Source organism: Acartia tonsa, chromosome 10 (genome assembly GCF_053477335.1).
Source record: "Acartia tonsa isolate MP-2025a chromosome 10, ASM5347733v1, whole genome shotgun sequence".
NCBI classification, from domain to species: domain Eukaryota; kingdom Metazoa; phylum Arthropoda; class Copepoda; order Calanoida; family Acartiidae; genus Acartia; species Acartia tonsa.
Genome location: NC_137269.1, coordinates 31,379,567 through 31,403,603, shown reverse-complemented (window position 1 = coordinate 31,403,603; position 24,037 = coordinate 31,379,567). Strand labels below are relative to the sequence as shown.

The 24,037-nt window shown below is 33.8% G+C and overlaps 1 protein-coding gene across 3 annotated transcripts; it reads right to left on the bottom strand.

The window, feature by feature from the left end:
- Nucleotides 1–582: 582 nt before the first annotated feature.
- Nucleotides 583–24,037, bottom strand: LOC145329890 (uncharacterized). 3 transcript variants are annotated; one of them, XR_013883167.1, is made up of 28 exons: nt 22,567–22,760; nt 21,684–21,754; nt 21,393–21,467; nt 20,791–20,919; nt 19,857–19,948; nt 19,449–19,505; nt 19,096–19,162; nt 18,723–18,811; nt 17,859–17,991; nt 17,359–17,454; nt 13,989–14,064; nt 13,650–13,777; nt 13,060–13,202; nt 12,191–12,344; nt 11,547–11,630; nt 11,242–11,331; nt 10,232–10,300; nt 9,668–9,717; nt 9,063–9,147; nt 8,767–8,831; nt 8,383–8,473; nt 7,640–7,730; nt 7,241–7,362; nt 6,822–6,909; nt 5,970–6,064; nt 1,774–2,032; nt 1,247–1,627; nt 583–797 (listed from the first exon to the last, which is right to left on the bottom strand). XR_013883167.1 is itself a non-coding variant. In XM_080174338.1 (28 exons), the coding sequence occupies exons 3-28, from the start codon at nt 22,646–22,648 to the stop codon at nt 1,844–1,846; spliced, it is 2,511 nt and encodes an 836-aa protein (XP_080030464.1). In that variant the 5' UTR covers nt 22,649–23,037; nt 23,700–23,751; nt 23,911–24,037; the 3' UTR covers nt 583–1,843. The 3 variants fall into 3 exon arrangements, 1 of the variants encoding a protein (XP_080030464.1); XM_080174338.1 differs by adding exons at nt 23,700–23,751; nt 23,911–24,037 and having other exon boundaries at nt 583–2,032; nt 22,567–23,037; XR_013883166.1 differs by having other exon boundaries at nt 1,247–2,032.

Below are 24,037 nucleotides of genomic sequence, written 5' to 3'. Positions count from 1 at the left end.
TGACTTAAACAAAGCACTATCTTAATTGAGAGTTGTACAATATTATCAGGCGAGCTTAATTTATTACCTATAATTTATGATTTTATTTTCGTGTCCGCGGAAAAGTTTCGCTATGGTTTTATGTGACGAAACTTTGAAGCGTTACACATTTCATCAAATGTTTTGTTGATTTGAAAGGATAAAATAAAATACGTTAAAATAACATCAATGATGTAAATTGGCTTGGTTAAGTATTATTACCCTATAATTTGCCATCCCTTTAGCTAAATATACATTTATTAATCAGAAAAGAATACTTTTGTGTATAATATTTCATGATTATTCTACTCATTATACATTTTAAATTTTTTTTTGTCAAGCCCTTTACTTTTTTCATTCATTTAGCCCTTTATTACAGAAACGAAGTATATTAACCAAAACTGTGCCTTTCAAGACTGCTAGAATATGCTTAACATCACTTGCTCTCGTTTGTACATAGTTCCCTTTGTAAATAGTAGGGAATGCCATCCTATTATATTATATATTCTAATTCCGATCCTTAGTCACACATTCGATTAAAATTAAATAAGACAATCACAAAACTTTTTGCATTTTTCTTTATTTTAATTTAGAATAATTATGAAAAACATTATCATATCACAGTTTGAAATCATCATTTATTATTTTACAACAACAATATAAAATAAAAAAATTTATATGCAATCTGCTAGGAAATATTAGCAACATTGCAAGACTACCTACCGTTAACAAAATTTACTTTAACAATAAAACTTTTTTAAAATTTGGAAAAGGTTTATCTATAGAAAAAATTACAGAATTAATTGTGATTTTTCAATAATACTTCTGGCTTATTGAGCTTTATAGTTAAAATCTAAAATAAACGGATTTTCCCCAGAAAATGCATAGTCGAGCTTAGTACCTCCCCCCCCCCCCCCCAATTATTTGGAAATTAATTAAAAATAGGGGTGGGGGAGGGTTAGTTATTTTTTATTAATACAAATCATGGCAGGTTAGGTTATAATGGATACAGGGAAGTCCCGCAGGGTTAAGGCCAGTAAAAAAAATTCCTCCCCTTATTGAAATGTGGCCCTTTACTGTAGTAATAAAGAAACAAATAAAACCCTATCCCTAATGATTTATAATCTACTTAAAAAATAAAGGAGACGTTTCAGTGCTTGATAGGCACTTTTAGGAAGAGCATAAATAAAACCGCCTGGAAATACACAATTAACAAAAGATTAGTTACTATAAAATGTGATGGCTTATTTTCTATTAATAAATACTAATAAAATACAAATAACTTAACACTAAACAATTCAATATAAAACAAACAAATGTAACAAAATTAAATCCACAAATTAAACAAAAATGAAGCATTGAATTAGAAAGGTGGTTTCTTCAATTATAAATGTAACAACAATACTTAAATATTTACAATATCTCCCTATAACACAATGAAATTATTTTTTGATTATATGTGTATGTGGATTATATATTATAGATTGATTATGCAACAAACATCTAAAATATAAAAAGTTAGGTACATCTGACAAAACTATGATTTTAAACGCAAATGCTTTGAAATTTTTACCATCAATTTACAAAAGCTCCGAAATATTCAGTAAAACTAAAAAAATGATTTTTTAGGATCATGGAAAGAAAACAAAGTAGCAAGTTTCGTCACATTTTCACCCTGCGGGACAAACATTAACATTTACCTAACCTAAAATAACCTATCAAAAACTACTATGAAAATACGACGAAACTCGCTACTTTGAGGTTTTCTCATAATTTTTTGCAATTAAAAATTTATAAAATTTGGCCCAGCCATCTTGACAGTGAATCATAGCTCATCTCTGTTCTTCTGATCTTCAGCATCATCATTCTCCGTGTCCTGAGAAGCATCATTCTCTGTGTGATGAGGGACAGTTCTGGTTTGTGCTGCAGAAGGTCTTCTGTGTCCCTCAGGGACTCCAAGTAGTTCATCAACTAGACTTGAGATGGACCCACCAAAGTCATCATCAATTTCATCCTTCATAACAATTTAGATATTTTAAATCAGTTGTTTTACACCTTCCCCCCATAACTTTGAAATAAATTGAAAATAAGGAGCAAGCGAGTTTATTTTCTTGTGCTTAAGGCTCTAAACCATAGGCGTCCAAGGGGGGGGGTAATGGGCCATTTGGCACCCCCAAAATTTTGTGAACAATACCCCCCCCAAAAAAAAATTACCCCTACCTTGGGGGTGCCGTAGGCACCCCCAACGATTTTTGGGGGGGTATTTACCCCCCCCAAACCATTTTGGGGGGGTAATTACCCCCCCAAAATAAATGTTCTTTAAAAAAATTTGTTTGGGGGGGTATTTACCCCCCCCCCCCAAATTGAATGTTCTTAAAAAAAAATTTTACTGAAAATTTTTTTTGGGGGGGGAGGGAGTAATCCTTGAGGTGTAATATATTTTATGTTCCTCGTTTGGTCTCCTAATAGTTAATGAAAAGTATATCCTAATGTTTCAATTAAATCAGATCTTGAAGACGACATTTAAACCGGCTTCCAATAAACAGGTTTCTTACGAATACGTTCATAGCAGACAGATTGTTATTGTTTACAAATTTCATCATACACGCTAAACGAGAATAAAAAAGTGAAGTTATATTTTAATTGAAAAAAAAGATTTAAAGTTATTTTGGTGAACTGTGTTACCAAAAATAAAATAAGTAGTACATTAGTCGTTGAAATATCAAGCTTTATATCATTGCAAACTGTCAGTCAGTCATAAAATCTTTAGGGTAGGGCAGGGCCAAGTCAGTTGCTAGGCGAAATCGTTATTATTTTGACATATCTTCATTAAATGACATTTATCTCCATGTTCTAATCGATTGACAGAAAATTACATGAAACATAAGTTGTTTGTTGTTAAATTGCCTACAAAAAAAGTAAAAAAGCAAATTTTTGTGAGATGATTTTTACGGGTACTTATTGGGTCTCAAAGTCGAACGAGAGAAAAAACATTTTTTGATTATTTTTAAAGGTCAGAAAAAGATTGGGTTGTACAAAAAACGGGTAAGAGTTAGGAGTCTAGACGTCTTCATGGGACAGAATAAGCATTCAATTCCATTGAAATCATAAAAAAAGCTTGTTTAGTTTTCTCAAAACTAGATATAAAACTTACCAGGACCTATAAGACGCTTCACTTTAAAGTATATTCATATTGGTTCATTGGTTAGTGAGTTAATTATTGTATTTTTATGTTCTAAAGAATGAGATACTACTATATATTTGAATAGTAGTGGCGCCCTTAGCATCTAAGAACTCGTGTTTTCTAAAGGGTAAAAAGGTAGGAGAAAAATAGCCTAAAACCACTCAAAGGATTGACCTATAATAGTGTGGAACCATCATGGGATCTATGTGAAGCTTTCCTAAAAAGGAGAACTCAGTATTAAAAGTAATGAAATCTGAAGCTATAGTCAAATAAACCTTACTTACTACTTTATGTTATAGGATAGTACTTATTAACTCAATAGATTAGGTAGGTGCTTTTTTTACATAATTAAATTACCCCCCCCAAAATTTTACCCCCGGGGTAAATTAGTTTGGGGGGGGGTAATTACCCCCCCAACAGATTTGGGGGGAGTATTTACCCCCCCCAACAGACTTTAGGGGGGGTAATTACCCCCCCCAACAGACTTTAGGGGGGGTAATTACCCCCCCCCAATCAAATTTTACCCCCGGGGTAAAAATTTTGGGGGGGGTAAAAAAAAATTTCGGCGCGCTTCGCGCGCCATTTTACCCCCCCAAACACGAATTACCCCCCCCCCTAAAATTTTTTTACCCCCCCCCAAAAAAAAAGCTTGGACGCCCCTGCTCTAAACCCTGCGGATATTTTAACTAAGGTGCCCTAACCCTGCAGGACAACCCAATATCACCTTACCTGACCAACCTAAATTACTAGACAAACTGAACTAAACTAATAAACTGCTCCCATTTCCTTATTTAAATTTCTTTGTAGGGGGGGGGAGGGGGGAGGAAAAGGTATTAGGGTTTACCCCCCCCCTAGATATACCACACTTTTCTGGGATCTTGCTGGGTCAAGTATCAACTGTTGGGAATATCAAAGGATGACTCCATGCAAAATTTGAGCCGGATCCGGCCAAAACCGGCCGTGAATTTTATGAAAAACCGTTTTTTTCCGGTTTTTAGGGGGTATCTGTAAATCGATTCAGCTGGAGCAAAACCGGTTAGAGGTACAAAAAATTTTACTTCACATGAAATTTAGCCAATGCAATTGCCTACAAAAATGTACTTCATCATCAACTTGATTGGACAACTCTTTCCCCTCCTAAATGTCCATTATAACCTCGGAAACGGCAAAAATCGCCAAAAATCACGCCTTCGGCGGCTAATAACGGCTAAACGGTCAGCCGGAGGCGAATGAAACATAAATAAAGAAGTGTCTGCCTCAAAAAGTTGTTCAACATCACAGAGATGCTTGAAGTCTCTAAAACGACTCCTTCCCCTCCTTTAAGGGGAAAAACTGAAAAAACGTGATTTTCAAAAGTATGCCCACTTCGTGGGTGTGGGGGGCACTGAACCCGTCACCCCAGGGTCACCAAATATAAAGTCTAGGCGGCCCACAATGCTGAATTTTCACCAAGTGAAAGTCTTGTGTCATTATCTCTTATGAGAAAAAAGTTATTAATTAATTAAAATTTCAAATTGTGATTTTTTGATGGATTTCTTTGATGAAATGACAGGCCGGTCAATTTTTAGGCCATTTTTTGCGGTTTTTGGGCCGTCACGCCCAAACGGTTTGAGATAATCTCACGGGACCTTTTGCCCAACCTAAGTCTGGTTATTTGTGAGGTCTAGGAAAAAAACAGACTTACGCAAAAGATTATAATTATAATCTTTACACAGAAAAATGGCACGAGGTGAGGGTTTGAGGGGGCAAAATGAGCCGACCAGCGATTTTTGACGGCAGGCAGCGACGTCGTGCTTCATCCAATCCGGGATTTTTTTTTCTTAAACCTTACAAATAACCAGGCTTAGGTCGGGCAAAAGGTCCCGTGAGATTATCTCAAACCGTTTGGGCGTGGCGGGCCGAAAACAGCAAAAAATAGCCTAAAAATTGACCAGCCTGTCATTTCATCAAAGAAATCCATCAAAAAATAACAATTTGAAATTTTAATTAATTAATAACTTTTTTCTCATAAGAGATAATGACACAAGACTTTCACTTGGTGAAAATTCAGCATTGTGGGCCGCCTAGACTTTATATTTGGTGACCCTGGGGTGACGGGTTCAGTGCCCCTCACACCCACGAAGTGGGCATACTTTTGAAAATCACGTTTTTTCAGTTTTTCATCTTAAAGGAGGGGAAGGAGTCGTTTTAGAGACTTCAAGCATCTCTTTGATGTTGAACAACTTTTTGAGGCAGACATTTCTTTATTTATGTTTCATTCGCCTCCGGCTGACCGTTTAGCCGTCATTAGCCGCCGAAGGCGTGATTTTTGGCGATTTTTGCCGTTTCCGAGGTTTTAATGGACATTTAGGAGGGGAAAGAGTTGTCCAATCAAGTTGATGATGAAGTACATTTTTGTAGGCAATTGCATTGGCTAAATTTCATGTGAAGTAAAATTTTTTGTACCTCTAACCGGTTTTGCTCCAGCTGAATCGATTTACAGATACCCCCTAAAAACCGGAAAAAAACGGTTTTTCATAAAATTCACGGCCGGTTTTGGCCGGATCCGGCTCAAATTTTGCATGGAGTCATCCTTTGATATTCCCAACAGTTGATACTTGACCCAGCAAGATCCCAGAAAAGTGTGGTATATCTACCCCCCCCCCCCTCTTAAAAATCGCATATAAAGAACTAACCCAACTTCTGAATAGGTTATTTATAAACGTTCGCAATTTCAAATATACTGGAAGGGAGAGAAGAAAAAAATAAGAACGGTAATTAATCCTACCTCTAAATCATTTTCATCTTCTTCAATATCGTAAAGATCCTCCAGATCTTCATCAATATCTCCTTCCATTTCATCATCTATGTCTATTTCATCTTCTATAGCAGGGATAAACAAATAAGTGTCACAACAAAACTTGCAACAGTAAGACTCAGGTAGCCTATGAAGATCTTATTTATAGTGTATCTTTGAACCAAACCTTGCTTAATAATATGCATGGTTGTGAGATTAGAAGTCCTTTAGATAACCAACTACTCTTTGATTGCACGACCTTTGTCTGTAGATGTACATAGAATTTTGTGTGTGTAGATGCGAGGACAAGTAGGAGGAAGACAGCGTTTTGCTGACTTTTCAAATATTTCCCCCATATCTTTGGTGTTTTTGGACAGGTTTTCGAAAATTTTCTAGATAGAATCCAGCTCATACCAATAACGAAATTAATTCGGGGAAAATCACGAAACCTATGTGTTTTTCAGCTGTCGTTGGGGAAGCAACACACTGTAAAATTGACGACCTCTCCATTTGCCCCCCAGATATTATTTTAGATTTAATTCCCTTGTTGGTTATTTATTCCTGGATAGAATCAGCTGATATTTTCAGTACACTTTATTTTTTTTTATTTCTTCCTCCCCCCCCCCCCCCCCGCCTTCATATTGTTCATCCCCCCCAACCCCCCTTCAGTCGGAGATCCCATGATTGCAGGGGTGCACTATTTATAATTATGTGTTTTTTTTTAACGATACATTTTCTTAAGTATAAAGGTTAAAAAAAATACTTAATATTAAAACTTATTCTTTTTTCTCACAGTCGAATCAAAATCACATTCTTTCATAATATTTATTTGCTTATCCTTGCCTTCTAAATTAACATCTTTATCAATCTTGTTACTGAAACCTTTGAAATTTTCGTTGAAACCAAATTTGACAGTAGGATCCTCTCCGACCTAAAACATTTAAACATGTGTGGATATTCTGCACAATATTAATTTTTTACAGAACTCTTTAGATATTTTATTCATATTATCCCCCCTCTCACATATTCTTTTAGTTTTTTTCACCAAGGAGGCGAGAAAATGGAAAAAAACAAGAAAGCATTATATTTTATTTAACAAACTGGTGAAAAAGGAAAAAAACTCAGGTAGGGAGGGCACATTGGACTATTCATTACACTTGTCCCCAAAGTTTCAGAATATTGTTTTCTTGTTCGTTGGCTTAACAACTTTAGGGACTTGATTTTTGATTAGTTGGTTAAAAAAGGGCATCAAAAGTACAAACCTTGGCTTCTAGGTTATTAATATCTTGTTCAAGCTTTTGTACGTCAGCATCGTCCACTTTAAACTTGTAATTCTTGTCTGCAGAGAACTGGTTCTGAATGTCCTTGTATCCCTTGTCATTGCCTAAATATTTTTATAAAAAATTTGCGCTTTTCCTAAATTTGACTAGTCGAGCACCCCTCCCCCCCCGCTTACTTTAAAGGGAGGAAAGTTGGAATAGTAAGAAAAAAATACCTCAACCCACTTATTTTGAAAAGAGCGTTTTGAATAATATCCAAAAACCATAAGACATGTAGTCTTTAAATAAAGATTGTATTTTTTCTCTAACCCACGTAAACTAGCCTAAAACCTACATAGGGAATATCTAAAAACAATGATATTAATAAAATAAAAGTGCTACCTATCATAATATTATGTAGAATGCCTTCATAATAGTTTGTATCCATACTTTCCATGTCATCATCTCCAACTGGAACATTCGTAGCTACAACCTGAAATGAGTTATATTATACTAGCGGATTCGCCCCTAGCCTCTAGGGGCTTTGCCCCAAGAGATAATTTAAAAAAATACTACTGGTGCTGCTCATAGTCTAATGTGTTAGCCAAACCACCACAGGACCAATAGGTATATACCCTGAAGAGTAGAATTTAATCGGTTAAGTGGTTACCGAGATCTTAAGGGACAGACAGACGGACGGACGGACAGACAGACATCGTTCTACTTTGTATTATAGATAGGTATACAAATGAATCGATTAATACTTATTACTTACACCAGATCATCATGTATTCTAATAAAGTGGAACTGGATAAAATGACGAACCTCTCATCTATCCCCTATAACCCGTCCCCTTCCCCCTCCCACTGGATGAACGAACTGACCAAATGATGTCCATGTTAACTACCTAAATTTGTCCCCTGTAATAATATCCATATTTAGTTTATATACAATGATACATTTATATAAAAGTACTAGAGAAAGTGTCTTTCTGTCTCTGTTAGTACTGTAAGATATACATAGCTTACTGCTGTACCGATATTGCTCTCCTTTACAGATTCTTATAGGTTTTTGTCTATTTCAAAATTTAAAATACTCGTTTTTTTCTGGAGAACTTGAAATGATTTTATTAATTGAAACTTTACCTTTACTTCAATAGGACTGTCTAGATTCAGCTTATCTAATCCAAGCTTCTCAATCTTGGATTTCAATTTCGTCTCTAAATCTCCAAGGAACCTTAAAATTGTTGTAATTTAAATCCTTATAATAAAGTAAATGGATGTCTATATGTCTGTTTGTACCGAAGGATCTCGCTAACCACTGAACCTAACTTGTTCTCCCTAAAAGGGTAGCTTCAAATAGGTCCTAGAAAGGTTTATAACTATTTTCGGGGAGGGATCGAATAAAATCATAAATAAATGTTAATGGAAGATAGTATTAAACTTTGGGTACCAGTATAATTTACAGACTAATCTAAAAATAAATTAAAAAGGGCTAGATAATCAAAATAAGAGAATTAATATTTTTACCTTTTGCTATCTTCGTCCAAATCTTCGCCTTTGTTAGAAGAGTCAACTCCTTCCGTAGATTTAACCTATACATCATTATAATAGGTCTAAAGATCATAATTAATGAAATGAGAATAAAAACATGTTTTGAATAAAGGACTCTTTTTGGCCTTTAAAAAATTGTTAGCGGATCTTTAATATTTTTAACTAGGGTAATGGTATCCTAAAAATATTTACACAATTTCTTTTAGTTTATCGACTTTAAAATAATTGGTATGTATAGCTTTAAAAAAATTACAATCATTCAAAAATCCAACCTTATTGATTTCTTTTAAAAGTTTTTCCTTCTTTTCCTTCAAACCTTCCTCTACATTATCCAATGTTGATTCCATTTGTTTTAGCCTAAAAAAAACATATCATTTTATTATAATTTTTGGTAGGATAACTTTAAAGTCCAAACAGGACCATAGAAGGAGGTTGTTGGTGCACTATTTCGATGTTATTTTTCAAAGCGTTTTCCAAACATTGAAATTATTTATAATGAAGGAGGCGGAAAAGCCAGAAAAATAAACGTTTGACAAACAAGATTTACAGCACTAGCATTAGCTTTTTTTTACTAAACTAGTAAAAACCTTCAGAATTTGTGATAATAACTCTCACAATTTTACATATATAACATTAAAGTAACTACCATGCAAAATAATAGGACTGAATTTAAAGAAAAGAAAAGTTCCCTAGTGTTGGTTTGAAACTCACTTTAATGTACTTTAAGTCATAAATCATAAAGAATGTTTTTTTTTATTATTTTTACTGATAAAGTAACCTTAGACATATGATGCAGATTATTGGAATGTTTTAAACCTTTTTCAATAAAAAAATATTTCCATATACTAAGGCATATTATATCTATTTAAAAAACTACCTTTCAACGGTTTCTTGAATAGTTTTGACTGCCTCATTGTCATCTTTTTCCTTAACAAAAATAAAATAGAAACATTTTCTAATTTTGAAAGATTTTTTAAAAATTGCAAATTTGTCAGGTGTGATGTTTTCTGCAAGGCCAGGCCAGATAGGAATTGACTTGGCTAGGATATCCGTTCATGTGTTCATCATTTTGATTCATTTGTATGTGATTAGATAACAAATCCTTTAAACAGTTTGGTGATTTTGCCTAATATTTATGTAATGTAATACCATTACCAGAATTATTTGCATACCTTTAGTATTTTATTTTAATTAAAATTTTTTCTCTCGAACAATTAACAAACAATAGCAAGTTATTCTATGACTTTCCAGTAATAAAATACCCTAGTACAAGTATAACAGTTAATAACAAAAAAGTGTCAATGTAAAACCTAGAATATAACCCAAAAAATCTTTGTCACTACTAATAAAATGTGCTAAACATTACTTGCTCTCGTTCGTGAAAAGTCCTCATAAGAAACATGTTTCTTACAGTAAAACAAAAAAAAACATTTTATTTTACCTGGAATTCATCTTCTCTGAGTTCTTTCTTAACACTTCTTTTTCCATCTCTCTTTAGACTTGCAGCCTCCTAAGTTTAGTGGATAGGTAAAAATAATAACATCATGTTTAGCATTACACACTCAATGCCCGCATGTTAAAAACTAAAAATTCTAAGCTGATTAATTTAAAAGCAAAGCTTGATGGGCGGGGCAAATGCGATGGACGATTTGTAGGCGGAGTAAAAATGGTGAAACAGGACCTACTACGCTGTGATAACGCGCATGTGGTGAGTAATTTTTCTGAGTACTTAACTCGCCAGTTTAAGACAATATCAGAAATAGCAGGGATCAAAAGGGATAAGACAATGGCCGTTACATTGATGTATATCCCCAATGCAAAATTTAATTACCCTTTCTATAGATTACAATTATGTTTTAACTTTTGGACACACAATCAAACAAAATAAGTCTCCAAAGTTGTTAATCCAACGAATAATAAAACTTTGGTGACTAGTCCTATTAGTATCCCCTCCTTTCCTTGAAAAAAGAGAATCAGGGTACAGTCTAGGAAATTGAAAACATTTCATAAGGGTTGGAAACTTAAAAATTAAGAGAAAAGGGGAGAGGGGGCATATTATAAAAGAGAGAGGAGTAGGGGTCATATGAAAAGGCGCAGTTTTTAATCATTATTTCGTAAAAAAAAATTGTAATTTTTTTTTATTTCCTATAAGATATTTTCTTACAAAAATGTCAACTACTTATTGAAAATTGAATTTTTGTTATTCATAATACAAAAATCTGAAGTAGGTTCTTCTGAAACGGCGATAGAAAAACGCAAAAATTATTTAAGTAAAAGTATTTCAATGTAATTCTAAAAATCTTAAATCTTTATAATATTCATAAATAAGACACTTGTCGATAAATTAATCTACACAGTCATTATGAACAGTCACCCATTAATATTTACATTAAGTCAGTATAAATGTTTGGACACTGATACGAGGTAAATAAGATGAATGTATAATAATACCTTTTCTTGAGATTGTAGTTTCTTGAGAAGAACATTCATTTCATCCTCCATAGCAGCCATTGTATCATCCATAGAATCTAGATCTTCATCCTTAAATATCAGATAATTGCCAAAATCTTGAAGGATAAGACAATGAATGGACTATATATTACTCTTAAACCCCAAATTAACAATTTAACAGTACTGATAGCCCAGGTCTTTTGTCCCTCGGGGCTAACAAATTTGGAATTAATCTCAGAAGTTGTTTAATTTTACTATCACCGGAAGCCTGTCTATAATACGATACGAAAAATAACTCTCATTACCTTAATCCCCAGATCTTTCATAGCATCTTTGACAATCTGGGGAAATTCGTCTTTCACTCGTTTCTTCAACTCACCAGCTTCGTTCTAGAATAACATTTTGAAGATGGGTTAAAATAATAAAATGGTAAATTGGTAGAATTATTAGCAAAGGGGTAAAGTTTAAAAAGATCGTCAGACAATAACAAAACGGCAATTTTTTTTTGTTATGGTTAAAATTATAGCCCGTTATAAGCAGCCAAGGAACAATTTGATACCTAAGTATAAAATTGAAAACTATAAAAAAGCTTTTTGCGGATGGTAAAATAAAAATTCTTGGTTTTTCAAGGGATCTAAAGGGATAAGACAATGGCCGATAAATTGATGTACATCTCTAATGATGATATAAGAACTAACCACTTGTGTAGATTACAATTTGTCGTTGAAACGTTTGGACACTCAACTTAATCCTGAATCAACCAATCAAAATGCAATAAAAGTCCGTTTAGCCAAGGAAAATGTTACTTTAGAACTTTGGGGACTAGTGTAATCAACATCCGAATGTCCCCTCCCTCCCTTGGTTTTTCAGTACGGCACAGAACCAGTTTTTAATCCAGTGGATATTAATCGTTTCTGAAGCCATAATGGAAAGCCATTTATGTTATTACCTTATTGAGTATTTTCTTTTGTTCGTTACCAAATCCCGACTCCCTGAGTTCTGTTTCAAAGAGAAGAGTCTTGGCTTTGCTGAGCTGTAGTTTTAGCTTCTCTATCTCATCCTGCTCATCCTTGATAGTTTTCTCCAACATCTCTTTCTCATTTCTTCAATAATAATAGTTTTAGAATCTGCGCCACTGCCATCTAGTGGGTCTGTAATTAAAAATTGAAGAAATAGCCTATAAATTCATCACAAGCCTTGAATCTAAATTAAAATAGCCTAAAACCATCTCAGAACCTATGTGAACCATTCCTATACAGGAAATCTTGATCGGTTCAGTAACTATTGAAATATGTAATATTATTATTTCTTTTTTAAATATTTCCTTTGGTGCCTTTCAAGAATACTAGTGAATTTAAATATTTAGACAATAAGTTTGAACGGTTTGAACAGCGAACCTTAAGTAACGCTTTTCTTTTTAAATAGATTATTAGACAAAATAGCAAACAGTGAGTTATATGCACGTAACATTATATTCAATTTCCATACCGAAATAGTAATAACTCCCCTTCTCCCATGAGAGGTAAGGAAATAGATACAAAAAAAAATTAATGTATCATTATCTAGTTAAAGTTCTGATGTATGTATTTTAACTTTAATATGCTTTTTAATTTTACTAGCAGCTACGCACCTAGAAGCCTCTAGTGGCAATTAATGTGAGATACCTCCCCCAAAATAGTTTAAACTACCCTGGACCTAAAAGAAGCTTTTTTTGTAAAGGAGAACCGTATCAATTCAGAATATTAATTTGCAATACTTTGGATCTAATTCCTTTTGAATTTAATACATTTCAAAATATTTTTAGCGTGTGGATTTTACCTTAAAAGAACAGCTTTTGCTAAATCTTCATCGACCTGAGCCCGTTCCGTGGCTTGGAATACACTGAGCAGGCGTGTGTTCAGGTTCTGGGATACATAATCCTGTTTGGCTTTCAGTTTGTTTTCTAAATCTTCAACTTGAGCCTAAAAACAAATAAATAAAAGAGGGATGTGGGGCAGAAAAGCGACACAAAACAAAGAATATATTGCAAAAAAAGTTAAATTACTGGAATTTTGAGTTCCTTTAATTCATGTTAGAGGTTGGTTTCATGAGGTGAAACTTCCATATAAAAACTCCTCTCACTTACATTCAAATAAATAAATAATAAGGTTGTTAATTTAGGTTGTAATTGGTAGTAGCCCCATACGGGTTAGGGTCCCGGCCCCATAAGGTTAGGCAAAGGAAAATAAACTCGTTTCTACCCTTTATTTTCAATTTATTTTAACAACTAAATATATTTTACAGGATAATAAAATAATAATACCTAAAGAAAAAGTAATATCATTTTGTGGGAAAATTTTGGATTTCAATAAGTACTAGGTTCTCAGTAAATAGCTTTGAAAAAAAACCTTTAAAGCTGATGCACTTACCTTAAGTGCTTTGATGGCATTTGATTCGTGGACCAGATTCCATCCCTCCTCCTTCTCATTGGGATTGTCCTTGTTTTTAGACTTCAACTTCTCTGTGGATTTATCAGGCTTTAGACTTGGCATCTCCCCTAAAGAAAGGATATCCGTATATTAAAGTAACAGGATGACTTTATGTCTGTATCGCATATAGTTTACCTTAACAGTAAAGCTTCTCATGGGTCAGAGGAAGGATCATGACTATTTTAGGGGAGGGTACAATAACCCCAAATTATTTTGGAAAAGTAGATTAACGATTAAACTCAAAATTTAGAACGGTAACGTTAAAAAAGACTAATTTACCTTTTAGATCAATAACTTTTACTTCGGGTTGATAAGAAGTTTGATCAAAACTACTTTCCATAAATGATCCCAACTCCTAAAAAAATAAGTTGTGTGTATTTGTCCAATGGAGAGTTTAAACATCATTCTGGCTTGAAAATACTATACTCAGGTCATATAAATGAGGATCTAGGCCATAATCAAGGGGTGGCTCTTATGCTGACCAAGCAAGCAGAGCAGGCCATGATCAGTTGGCAACCCCATGGTCCTAGAATTATGGAGGCTTATTTTAAATCCTCAGTTAAAAACATCAAACTGAGAATTATAGTAGCATATGCTCCTACAGAACAAGCAAATACAGAGGTCAAAAACGAATTTTATGACCAGCTTGACTCTGTATTTAAAAATGGTCATAAAGAAAAGGATCTGACCATGCTCCTAGGAGATTTCAATGCTCAAGTGGGGAGTAATAATGAGAATTTAGAAGAAGTTATGGGCAGATATGGCCTAGGCTTAAGTAATGGCAAGGAAAATGACAATGGTGATAGACTTGTAAGTTTTTGTACTGAAAACAAACTTGTCATTGGTGGAACCATCTTTAAACACAAAAAGATTCATACTGCCACCTGGAGATCACCAGATCAAAGAACCTTTAACCAGATAGACCACATATGTATATCTAGACGCTTTAAAGGTTCTCTCCTTGATGTCAGGGTTGAAAGAGGACCTGATGTTAATTCAGACCATTATCTTCTATCTTCTAAAGTTTGGCTTAGATTTAAAAAGCAGGACACAAAGCCTAACCCCAGGAAGAAATATAATTTAACAACCCTCCAAAACTCTGAAAAGTTGCAAGAGTTTAAGCTCACTCTAAAGAATAGATTTGAGTTGCTGACTCTTCAAGAGGAAGATGGAGTGGAAGATATTTGGCAAGGTATCAAAAAAGTTTATAATGATACCAGCCAAGAAAAATTAGGTTTCAAAAAGGCTAACCAAAAGCCGTGGATCACTCAAAGATCCATTGATCTCATGGATCAAAGAAGAGAGGTAAGACTAAAGACACTCTCTAGAAACTCTCCAGAAGATAAAGACCTGTATAAGAGGCTCAGCAGGGAAATCCAAAAAAGTGTCAGAATTGACAAAAAAGAACACTTGGAAAACCTTGCCTTGCAAGCAGAAAATGCTGCTAATCAAAATAGAATGAAAGATGTCTATGAGATTACTAAGAGCATTGCAGGCAAAGTACACAAATCAGGATCACACATCAGGGACAAGGATGGTTCACTCCTTAAAACTGATGAGGATATTCTAAATAGATGGGCAGAACATTTCACTGAACTGCTGAATCTTCCAGTTCCAGAGGAAGAAACTGAGATTCCACCCTCAGATGCACTTGACATTGACTGTCGAGCGCCAAATCTATTGGAAATCAAAGAGGCCATTAAAAGTTTGAAAAATAACAAGGCTGCAGGACCTGATAACATCCCAGCTGAGGTCATGAAAGCAGACCTAGACACATCTGCTGAGGCATTCCTACCTTTGATCACTAAGATATGGAATGATGAGTTATGCCCAGAGGACTGGAAAAATGGACATATCTCAATACTGGCCAAAAAAGGAGACTTGACCCAATGTGGAAACTACAGAGGGATAATGCTTCTTTCAGTACCTGGCCGTATCCTTAGTAAGATTCTTCTTAATAGAATAAAGAAGAAGGTTAATGAAAAGCTAAGACCTAATCAGGCTGGATTTAGACCAAACCGTTCCACTATTGATCAGATAACCTCTCTAAGAATCATCATAGAGCAATCCAAGGAATGGAACTCTGAGCTTTTTGTAAACTTTATTGACTACAAAAAAGCATTTGATTCTTTAGACAGGAAATCACTCTGGAAAATCTGCCGACACTATGGCATTCCAGAAAAGATAATCAATATCATTAAAGCTATCTATCATAAAGGAGGTGGAAATGTTAGGTATAAAGGTAAACTATCAACCTTTTTTGAGATTGTAACAGGTGTCAGACAAGGATGCCTTCTCTCTCCCTTCCTTTTCCTCCTTGCCATTGACTGGATCATGAAGAACTGTGAAAGCAATGATGGCATTCGCTGGCAGTTATTTGGCAATCCCAAATATTTAGGAGATCTGGACTTTGCTGATGATATTGCTTTGTTAACAAGCAATAGAAGTCAAATGCAAAGAAGGACTAACATGATAGCTGAAACTTCCAAGAAAGTGGGACTTGAAATAAATGTTCCAAAAACTAAAATACTCAGATTAAATGCAAACTCCCAAGAACCAATAACTATTGGAAACCAAATTCTTGAGGATGTTTACTGCTTTGAGTATCTTGGAAGTAAAATTGATGAAGCTGGAGGCACTTTGACAGATGTTAAAGCTAGAATTAACAAATCTAGAACAGCCTTTGCCAGCTTGAACAAAATTTGGAATTCCAACAACATCTCCATAAAGACCAAGTTAAGACTTTTCAAGTCAAATGTTCTGTCTGTTTTGCTGTATGGGGCCGAAACTTGGTTCCTAAACACAGCAGTGGTCTCCAAGCTTCAGACATATGTCAACAAATGTCTTAGGAGAATCCACAAGATCTTTTGGCCAAACAAGATCACAAATGATGAGCTTTTAGAGCGCAGTGATATGTCAGACATCAAACTGACAATAAAACAGAGAAAATGGAGATGGTTGGGGCACACTCTAAGGAAAGGGCATGATGATTAAACCTATCAAGCCTTGACTTGGGACCCCTTCACAGGAAAAAGGAAACCAGGTAGACCAAAAACAACCTGGAGGAGGGAATTCCTTGAAGAACTGAGTAAAAAATTTTTCATCTTTCAGTGAAGCCTCTACTGAGGCCCAATTCAAAGATAAATGGAGAACCATTGTGCGTGGCCTATGCTCTGGAAAGAAGAGATAAATGGCGATGATGATGATTTGTCCAGTAAGATCTCGTTAAAACGGCTGATACGATTACTCAATAATTTCAGGGAAGTTTAGGTGCATAGCGGGGGATAGTTCAACCCCCCAAAAAAGGTGGAATATGATTTTAACAACAAAGCACATGACATTAATTGAAGTAAGTATCTTCACCCCCTCCTTTTCTTTTAAAAAAAATTTAAACTAAGGGAGGTCGGGTATTTTTTTCCTTGTGCATAGAGGGCCTACAACTGAGAGGGCCTACAACTGCGATGCCCTAACCTTGCTGGGTTACTCATTATCCAAAATAACCTAACTGACCATGAACGAAAAAATTACCCTCCCGTCCCCTCAACCCCCCAGCAATTTTATTAATTTTTCACAATAAGGGGTAGGTTTCTGTGCTTGAATAGCTCTTTAAGGGAAACCGCCGTTGATTTTCTATTTTGTTTAGTTTTACCTTTATAAGCTTATTAATGTTATCGTCACCAAATCCAGGAAGGGCTTTCAGAGGATTAGCTCCGTCTGATAGCAGCTTCAGAAACTGTTGTTGCTCCTATTAAAAATTATCTGGGTAAAAAATCTTTGATACATATTTGAGTGATGGAATAAAATTTCCAGTCTGGCTCCGTATCTAATTCGTTTCTGCTAGATAAAAACCGGTTCTGTAACATAATTAGGTAAACAATAAATAACCTCGGTATTATTTAGATTTATAGTAAATGTCCACGATATAGAATATAAAAACCTAATCATACAAAAATTAAGTTTCTGCAATTTTTCCAATTTTTGCCTGATTTTTTTTTCCAAAATGGTGTAAGCGCTGTTTAAAAAATCAATCTTTTAATAAAAATTGTTTAATATATACCTAGATATAAATCTTGATATTTTATTTAACAAATAATTTAAAGATTTGGTTATCTCTAGGAATAGAATTTTAATACGATGTATATTTTTTACCTTTTTAACTTTAAGTTTTTTGAGTTGTAGTTTTCTAGCTTTAAGCTTTGCATATCTTTCATATTTCTCCATCTGATCTGCTTTTAAAATGGGGGAACAGTTTATATCCATGGGTACTGCGTCAGCTGGTGGCCTAGAGTTTAACAACTTTTTATATTGACGGGAAAACTTGGGAATATTCTGTTTCGTAACATCGCCCCATAAGGGGCGATTCGTCGTATTTTTAAAATGGCTTTTTATAGGTTATTTTAGGTTATATTGGGTTAGGTGATTGCCTCACAGGGTTAGGTAATTGGCCCCGCAGGATTAGAGCCCCCCGCAGGGGCTAGAAATATGAGAAAGGCTACTGTGAAAAATGCGAAGAATCGCCCCATAAGGTGCGATGTTACGAAAGGGACTTTACCCGAAAACTTTACTATAAAGTAATACCTAAGATTTTTTTGTCTGTAGCTTTAGATTTTAATAACAAATCTATTTTAGTAAGCTTAAAATTTGTCCATGGAATGTTTTAAGCCACTTTCTTTCAATCCCATTCGAATAGTTCTTCTAGATGCTAGGGGCGCAGCCGCAGCCACAAGTTGCAAATCAAGGAGAAAAATAACCAATAGCAATTTTATCTATTAACATGAATCATAAACTAATCTGGGCGTTGTTGTAAGGGACATTAGAATTCTTTGCTTAGATACACTAGAAATACGACTTCATTTCACATGTAGTCGCTATTTTATGAAAATTCATTCAGAATCCTCAGTTTCATTAGGGCTAAACCAACTGTTTTTTTAAAGTTTTTTTTCTATGATGTATAGATAGATAAATACAAGCAAATTCTGATCAATGACAAAAGTATTTTGATTGCAATTTTACCTGAATTGAGGAACAGAGCAAATTTTGTCTGTATGGATGACAATTGTGTATTCGCATGACTTCGGCTCAAATATATCTCCAATAAATTCCTAAAAATAAAAAAAAGTTTAAATCCTAATTATTATATTTATAAAGTACTCTATTATGCGTTTAGAGAGCTTCTTATAGGCCCAGGAAAGGTTTTTAACTATTTTTGAGAAGGGTACCACCAAGTTCACAAGATAATTTTTTTCCTTTTCCTTTTAAAACTTAAAACTATAGAGTCCTTTTTCTCCTTCCTCCCAAGTGCCCATAGAGGCGTAGTCGCTTGTCATAATATAAAAGAGTTAAGATGTAAATATTTGTTGTGATTTGTTTCTGTTTAAAATCTTACCCTAGGAGCTTTTTCATTGCAGACAAATCTTAATTCTGTTTCCCTTCCACGTCCTGTTAATTCACACCTGAAAAAAATATTCAAATGCTCTTAACATTTTTATTTGGGAAGATTACCTACCTACTTCTTTTGTGTTCTTATAAAATTAAATAAATCTTGATACAAATATCAGAAAAATTCCTATTGGTATTAATACTTTTTTTACAGGTAATAATAACCTTCCTATTGAAAATTAGCCTAGAGAAAATAATATGTTCCAAATAACGTTAAAACAAAAGGACTGACAAATACTTAGAATTATAGAGTAACTTCGCTACTAATAAAAATATAAATTAGTTTGAAAGGAAACTTACTTAGTCCCGTTAGTATACCATTCAGGATGGTATGTCATTGATTTATCTTCTATCTCACTGAAAAAGATTTTTTTAATAAAAGAATAAAAAAGTATTTGGCAAATAGTCTTTTACTATGCTTTGGGATATTTAAAAATAAGGGGTATGGATAGTTTTTTTCCCTTTGACTAACTTTACTGAGGATCCTAACCCTACGAGCCCTAATACGGCGGGGCTACTCTGTACCTACCTGATATAACATAACCTAACCTGATCTAAAGTAAAAAAGCTAAGTTAACAAATGAAAAATTAATCCCCGAACCTCTATCATTTGAAATTTATTTTAAAAATAAGAAGGGGGGTGTGGTATTTGTTCTCAACAAGGAACTTTGTTAGGTAACGCCATTGGAATTAAATATGCGCACATACCTATCAGAATTAAAAGATCCCAGGCTCATAATCTCCCCCACAGGTTTATCATTTTCTACATGATACTGACTTATCTCACGTCCAAAACAAACCTATATATTATTATTGTTAGTAGAAGTAATATTACTGTACTATACTTTAAAGAATCTAAGTCATTTCATTTATCTGTCAGTCTGTAAGAAACCGTTATGGAGAATTGTAAATTTTTCAGCTGCTATTCTAGATAGACGACTGGATTTTTTTTGTGAAAATTCCATATGCCAATGAGCAAAAATATATCTTACTTAGTCCGTCAGTCCTATATATTGTTCTCTCTTTCTCCCTGTATAAGCCGTTTCTTTCTTTGCTTGTATGAGCCTTGGTGATTAGGTATATTTTCATTCTCAGTTGACAAAAAAATGTTGAAACTAGAAATCTTAAGGGATAAAACTATGATATTAAACGATTAACAAAATTACCCCTTCTGTGTAATAAAATATAGAGAAAAAGTTTGAACAATAAGGCCTAGCAAATAAAAGTACAGGGGTGTATATTCTGCAAATTTGAACCTGCTAAGGGGGAGGGGGGGTAAAAAAAATAAAAAAAATATGTGGTTGGGGGGGAAAAATGTAGTTTTTTTCCATTTTTCTCCCCTAATTGGTGAAAAAACAAAAGAATATATGTGGGATGGGGTATAATATAAATCAAATAAAGAGTTCCGAAAATATTTTTACATTTTTGCCCTTCCTTGCTGGTAAAAACTTGGAAAGAAAAAAAATTTAAAAATTGTAGCAGGGGAAAAAATGAATCTTGTGCAGAATATACATACACCCCTGTAAAAGTACCCAAAGTTTTTAAGACAACGAATGAAATATAAAAGTGTTTTTAAACTTTTGGGGACCAGTATTATATTTTACAATAAAATATCCTCTCCCTATCTACTATGACAAATCACCTGATATGTCCACCAATCTTTAGTTCTGACAAGACAGGGTGAGGAGTGGAAAGGTTCTATGAGGGCGGCCACATTAATTTCTGGCTCCGGCTCCGCTGTTCCTGATCCCTCGGATTCCTCGTTATTTGCCTGCAAGAAGACATTTAATAGTGCTTTCCCTCAAAGTGCCTAGCGCAAACAGAATCCCTACAATAGCAGGTACAAAGTTCAAAGATTTCGAAAAAAAATTAAACTCCGGCTGGGGAGGGGGAAAATGAAAAAAATGAATTGTACTGAAAACATCATCTAAAAAAAAAAGGGGGGGGGGTGGAAATAGTAAGAATAAAATAAAATTTTCCATCTTTACCCCTTCCTTGCTGGAAAAAACTATGAGGGGGAAAAAATTTTGCAGCAGGGGTAAAAATGTATCTTGTGCAGAATATACACCCCTGCAAAACATATACACCGGAATTGAATAAACAATCAGTTTCATCAAACGGTTATTCTTTTCACACTTTCTACATTAAATCAAATTTTTCTTCGGACCGATTGCAATTTTACCGACTGGATTGTTTAACTTTTTACCGGCAATTTGTAAAAAAAAAGGAAAATTCAGATTTTACCTGTAGTGGAAGTTTACATTGGTATTTCTGGCCAAACTTGTTCATCATTATAACAATATTGTCCGTTGTTACATCCTAATATTGATCACCAATTTTAATGTTGTACCGGTGCTTTCCTTCAAGTGCCTATAAGACACTGACCCGCCCCCCCCCCCTTTATATAAAAATTTTAAATAATGGAGGGGTAGAATTTTTTTTCCTAAACCTGACAAACAAAAAAAATATTACCCAACCCCTTAGGTAGTTTTTTTTCTATTAAAAATTGTAGAAAATTTTAAAACTTAGACTTACCCCCTCCGCTTGATCTAAAGAAATAGGAGTATCCAGAATTGAAACAGAGTACTGAGAATTCTCTAATTCGTCTATAAACAAGGATAATTTGGTTGGATCATTTATCAATAAAACAGAAAAAAATTAAAATAGACAATATCTTTTTTTTAATGTCGTTAAATGGGTAACTGTTTTGATTTAAATTATGTATACCAAATGAAGTTGGAGGCAAGTTTGATATCTTAAGGAACCCAGATATAATCTACAATGGACTAATTATGATTAACAAAACTACCCCTTGTGAAATCAAAATTATTGATTGAAAACTTTTGACACTCAAGTTATTGAACCAACCAATCAAAATTCAATAAAAGTATTCAAAGTTTTTAAGCAAACGTAGTAAAAGTGTTATTTGTAGTTGCAAAGTTTGTAACTACTAGTATAGAACTAACCAATCAAAATTCAATAGGTAAGTTTCCAAAGTGTACAAGTAAAAGGGGTAGTTGCACGAAATCCATTTAAACTTGAATTTAGTGAACTGCATATTTTTTTCTGTTCAATAGTTTAAATTACATTTACCTGTCCTGTTTTCACAAAAAAAAAGGATGATGACTATTAAGATGTTGCCTAATTGATTGCTATTTATTAAAATACAAAATTATGTAGTTAGATAGTATTCTTGTAAGTTTAGCTTGAAATCAAACTTTTTAAAAGCACTTCATGCAACTATCCCTTTACAGTTTAATGTCCTTCCCTCCCGGAACAAGACCTAAAAGAAGGAACTAAACCGAGAATAAGAGTTAAACAAATGCTACGAGTTTCTTTGTAATTTAGATTTTAAAAAGCACATCTATAAACCTCCAGCTTCTAAAATTAAGTGGTACAAAAATAGTGAAAAGATTACCTAGATCAAAAAGACTATCTCCACTTGCAAAAGCAAGGAAACCAACACAAACCAAAAATCCAAACATCTTCTTAAATAACATTTCAATTCATTCTGAAAAACAAAATGCACAAAAAATAATAGAAATAAGAAAGATTATCGAGGATTTTAATATAATCATGAATAAGAAACAAAGAGAGTATCACATATGTATAATAAAAACACAGTTTTTTATGGCAGCTGGAATTATTTTCATTTTATATTTTTTTTAAAGGCCCATCTTAGATTTATTGTTTTTTTTTTACAATGGCTTTATCTGCCTATTTATTAATCAATATTTCTTAACTTGGGGGCTTCATGTTAGGCCCATCTTATTCTTTTCTTTGATTTTTTTGGGGGGCTCTTCATTTTTCTGGATCTTTTCTTTATTTTCTTTTTTTTGCTGCCGTAATTTTTTTCTGGCTGCTTATATGAGCAGATCTTTTTCTGTGTCTGGATAGTAAAACAAAAATTGTCTTTCAATAGTTCAATAAAAATTTTAAAGCTATGTACATAAATAAAATAATTCTATATAATATAGACGAAAGAGATGGGACAATAGACGATAAAATGATACCCCACCCCCCAAAAAAAAAAATATAAGTAAAAAAACTTTAAGGATCATTTTTATTCACAGTCAATTGTCCCCTCCCTTCATACGAAAGACTAATAATGTAAGCAGGTCATGATGGGTATCTTTTTAGCTCTTTAAAAAGGTCTGATATAAAAAGCGAATCTTTTCAATGTATCTTCGTGTGTGTCTTCGGAAAGATTATATAACTCTGAGCGTCAATTTATGCTTATGTTATTTGGAAGTGATTTGTAAGACAGTATTTCAAAATGTTTATCTTATATTAAGCATTCTATTCTAAACATTTTACTACTCTTAAGCTTTGCTTTTATCGATGTTGTCATCCTTTTTTGCTTAATTACAACATAGGTGTAAAAATTTAATTTTATACTTATGCCAAAATTGCATTAGGTAATATTAAATATCTTAATATTTTATTCTTAATAAAACTGGCAAATGTTTCTTTGTACAATTTCCTCCCTGCAAATGAGGAAAAAGTTGGCAAAGATTTTTTGACAATTTTTGGCTGTTTATTTGAACTTACCCAAAGCTGTGACTGTGTTGGTAGGAGCTCTCTTTTATTTATGATCTTGTTACTAAAAAAAAATTATATTCTCCTTGAAAATTTGTATCTGAAAGGGTTCGTGAATTTAAAAATTTTAAAAAAGCTATAAAAAAATAACTAGTCCTTCCTTAGTCTTTAAATTTAATTCAACTAGATGCTATTTGTTTTGGTAAACTTGATTTATAATTACCTTAATTATAAAATAATAGACAGGTATCTGAGGGTATGAGGTAATTAGTATGGAGAGTAGTAGGCTCCACGACCCCTGCGGGGACGCCGCATGTATCCAAACCCACCACGGCCTCGGGCAGCCCGTC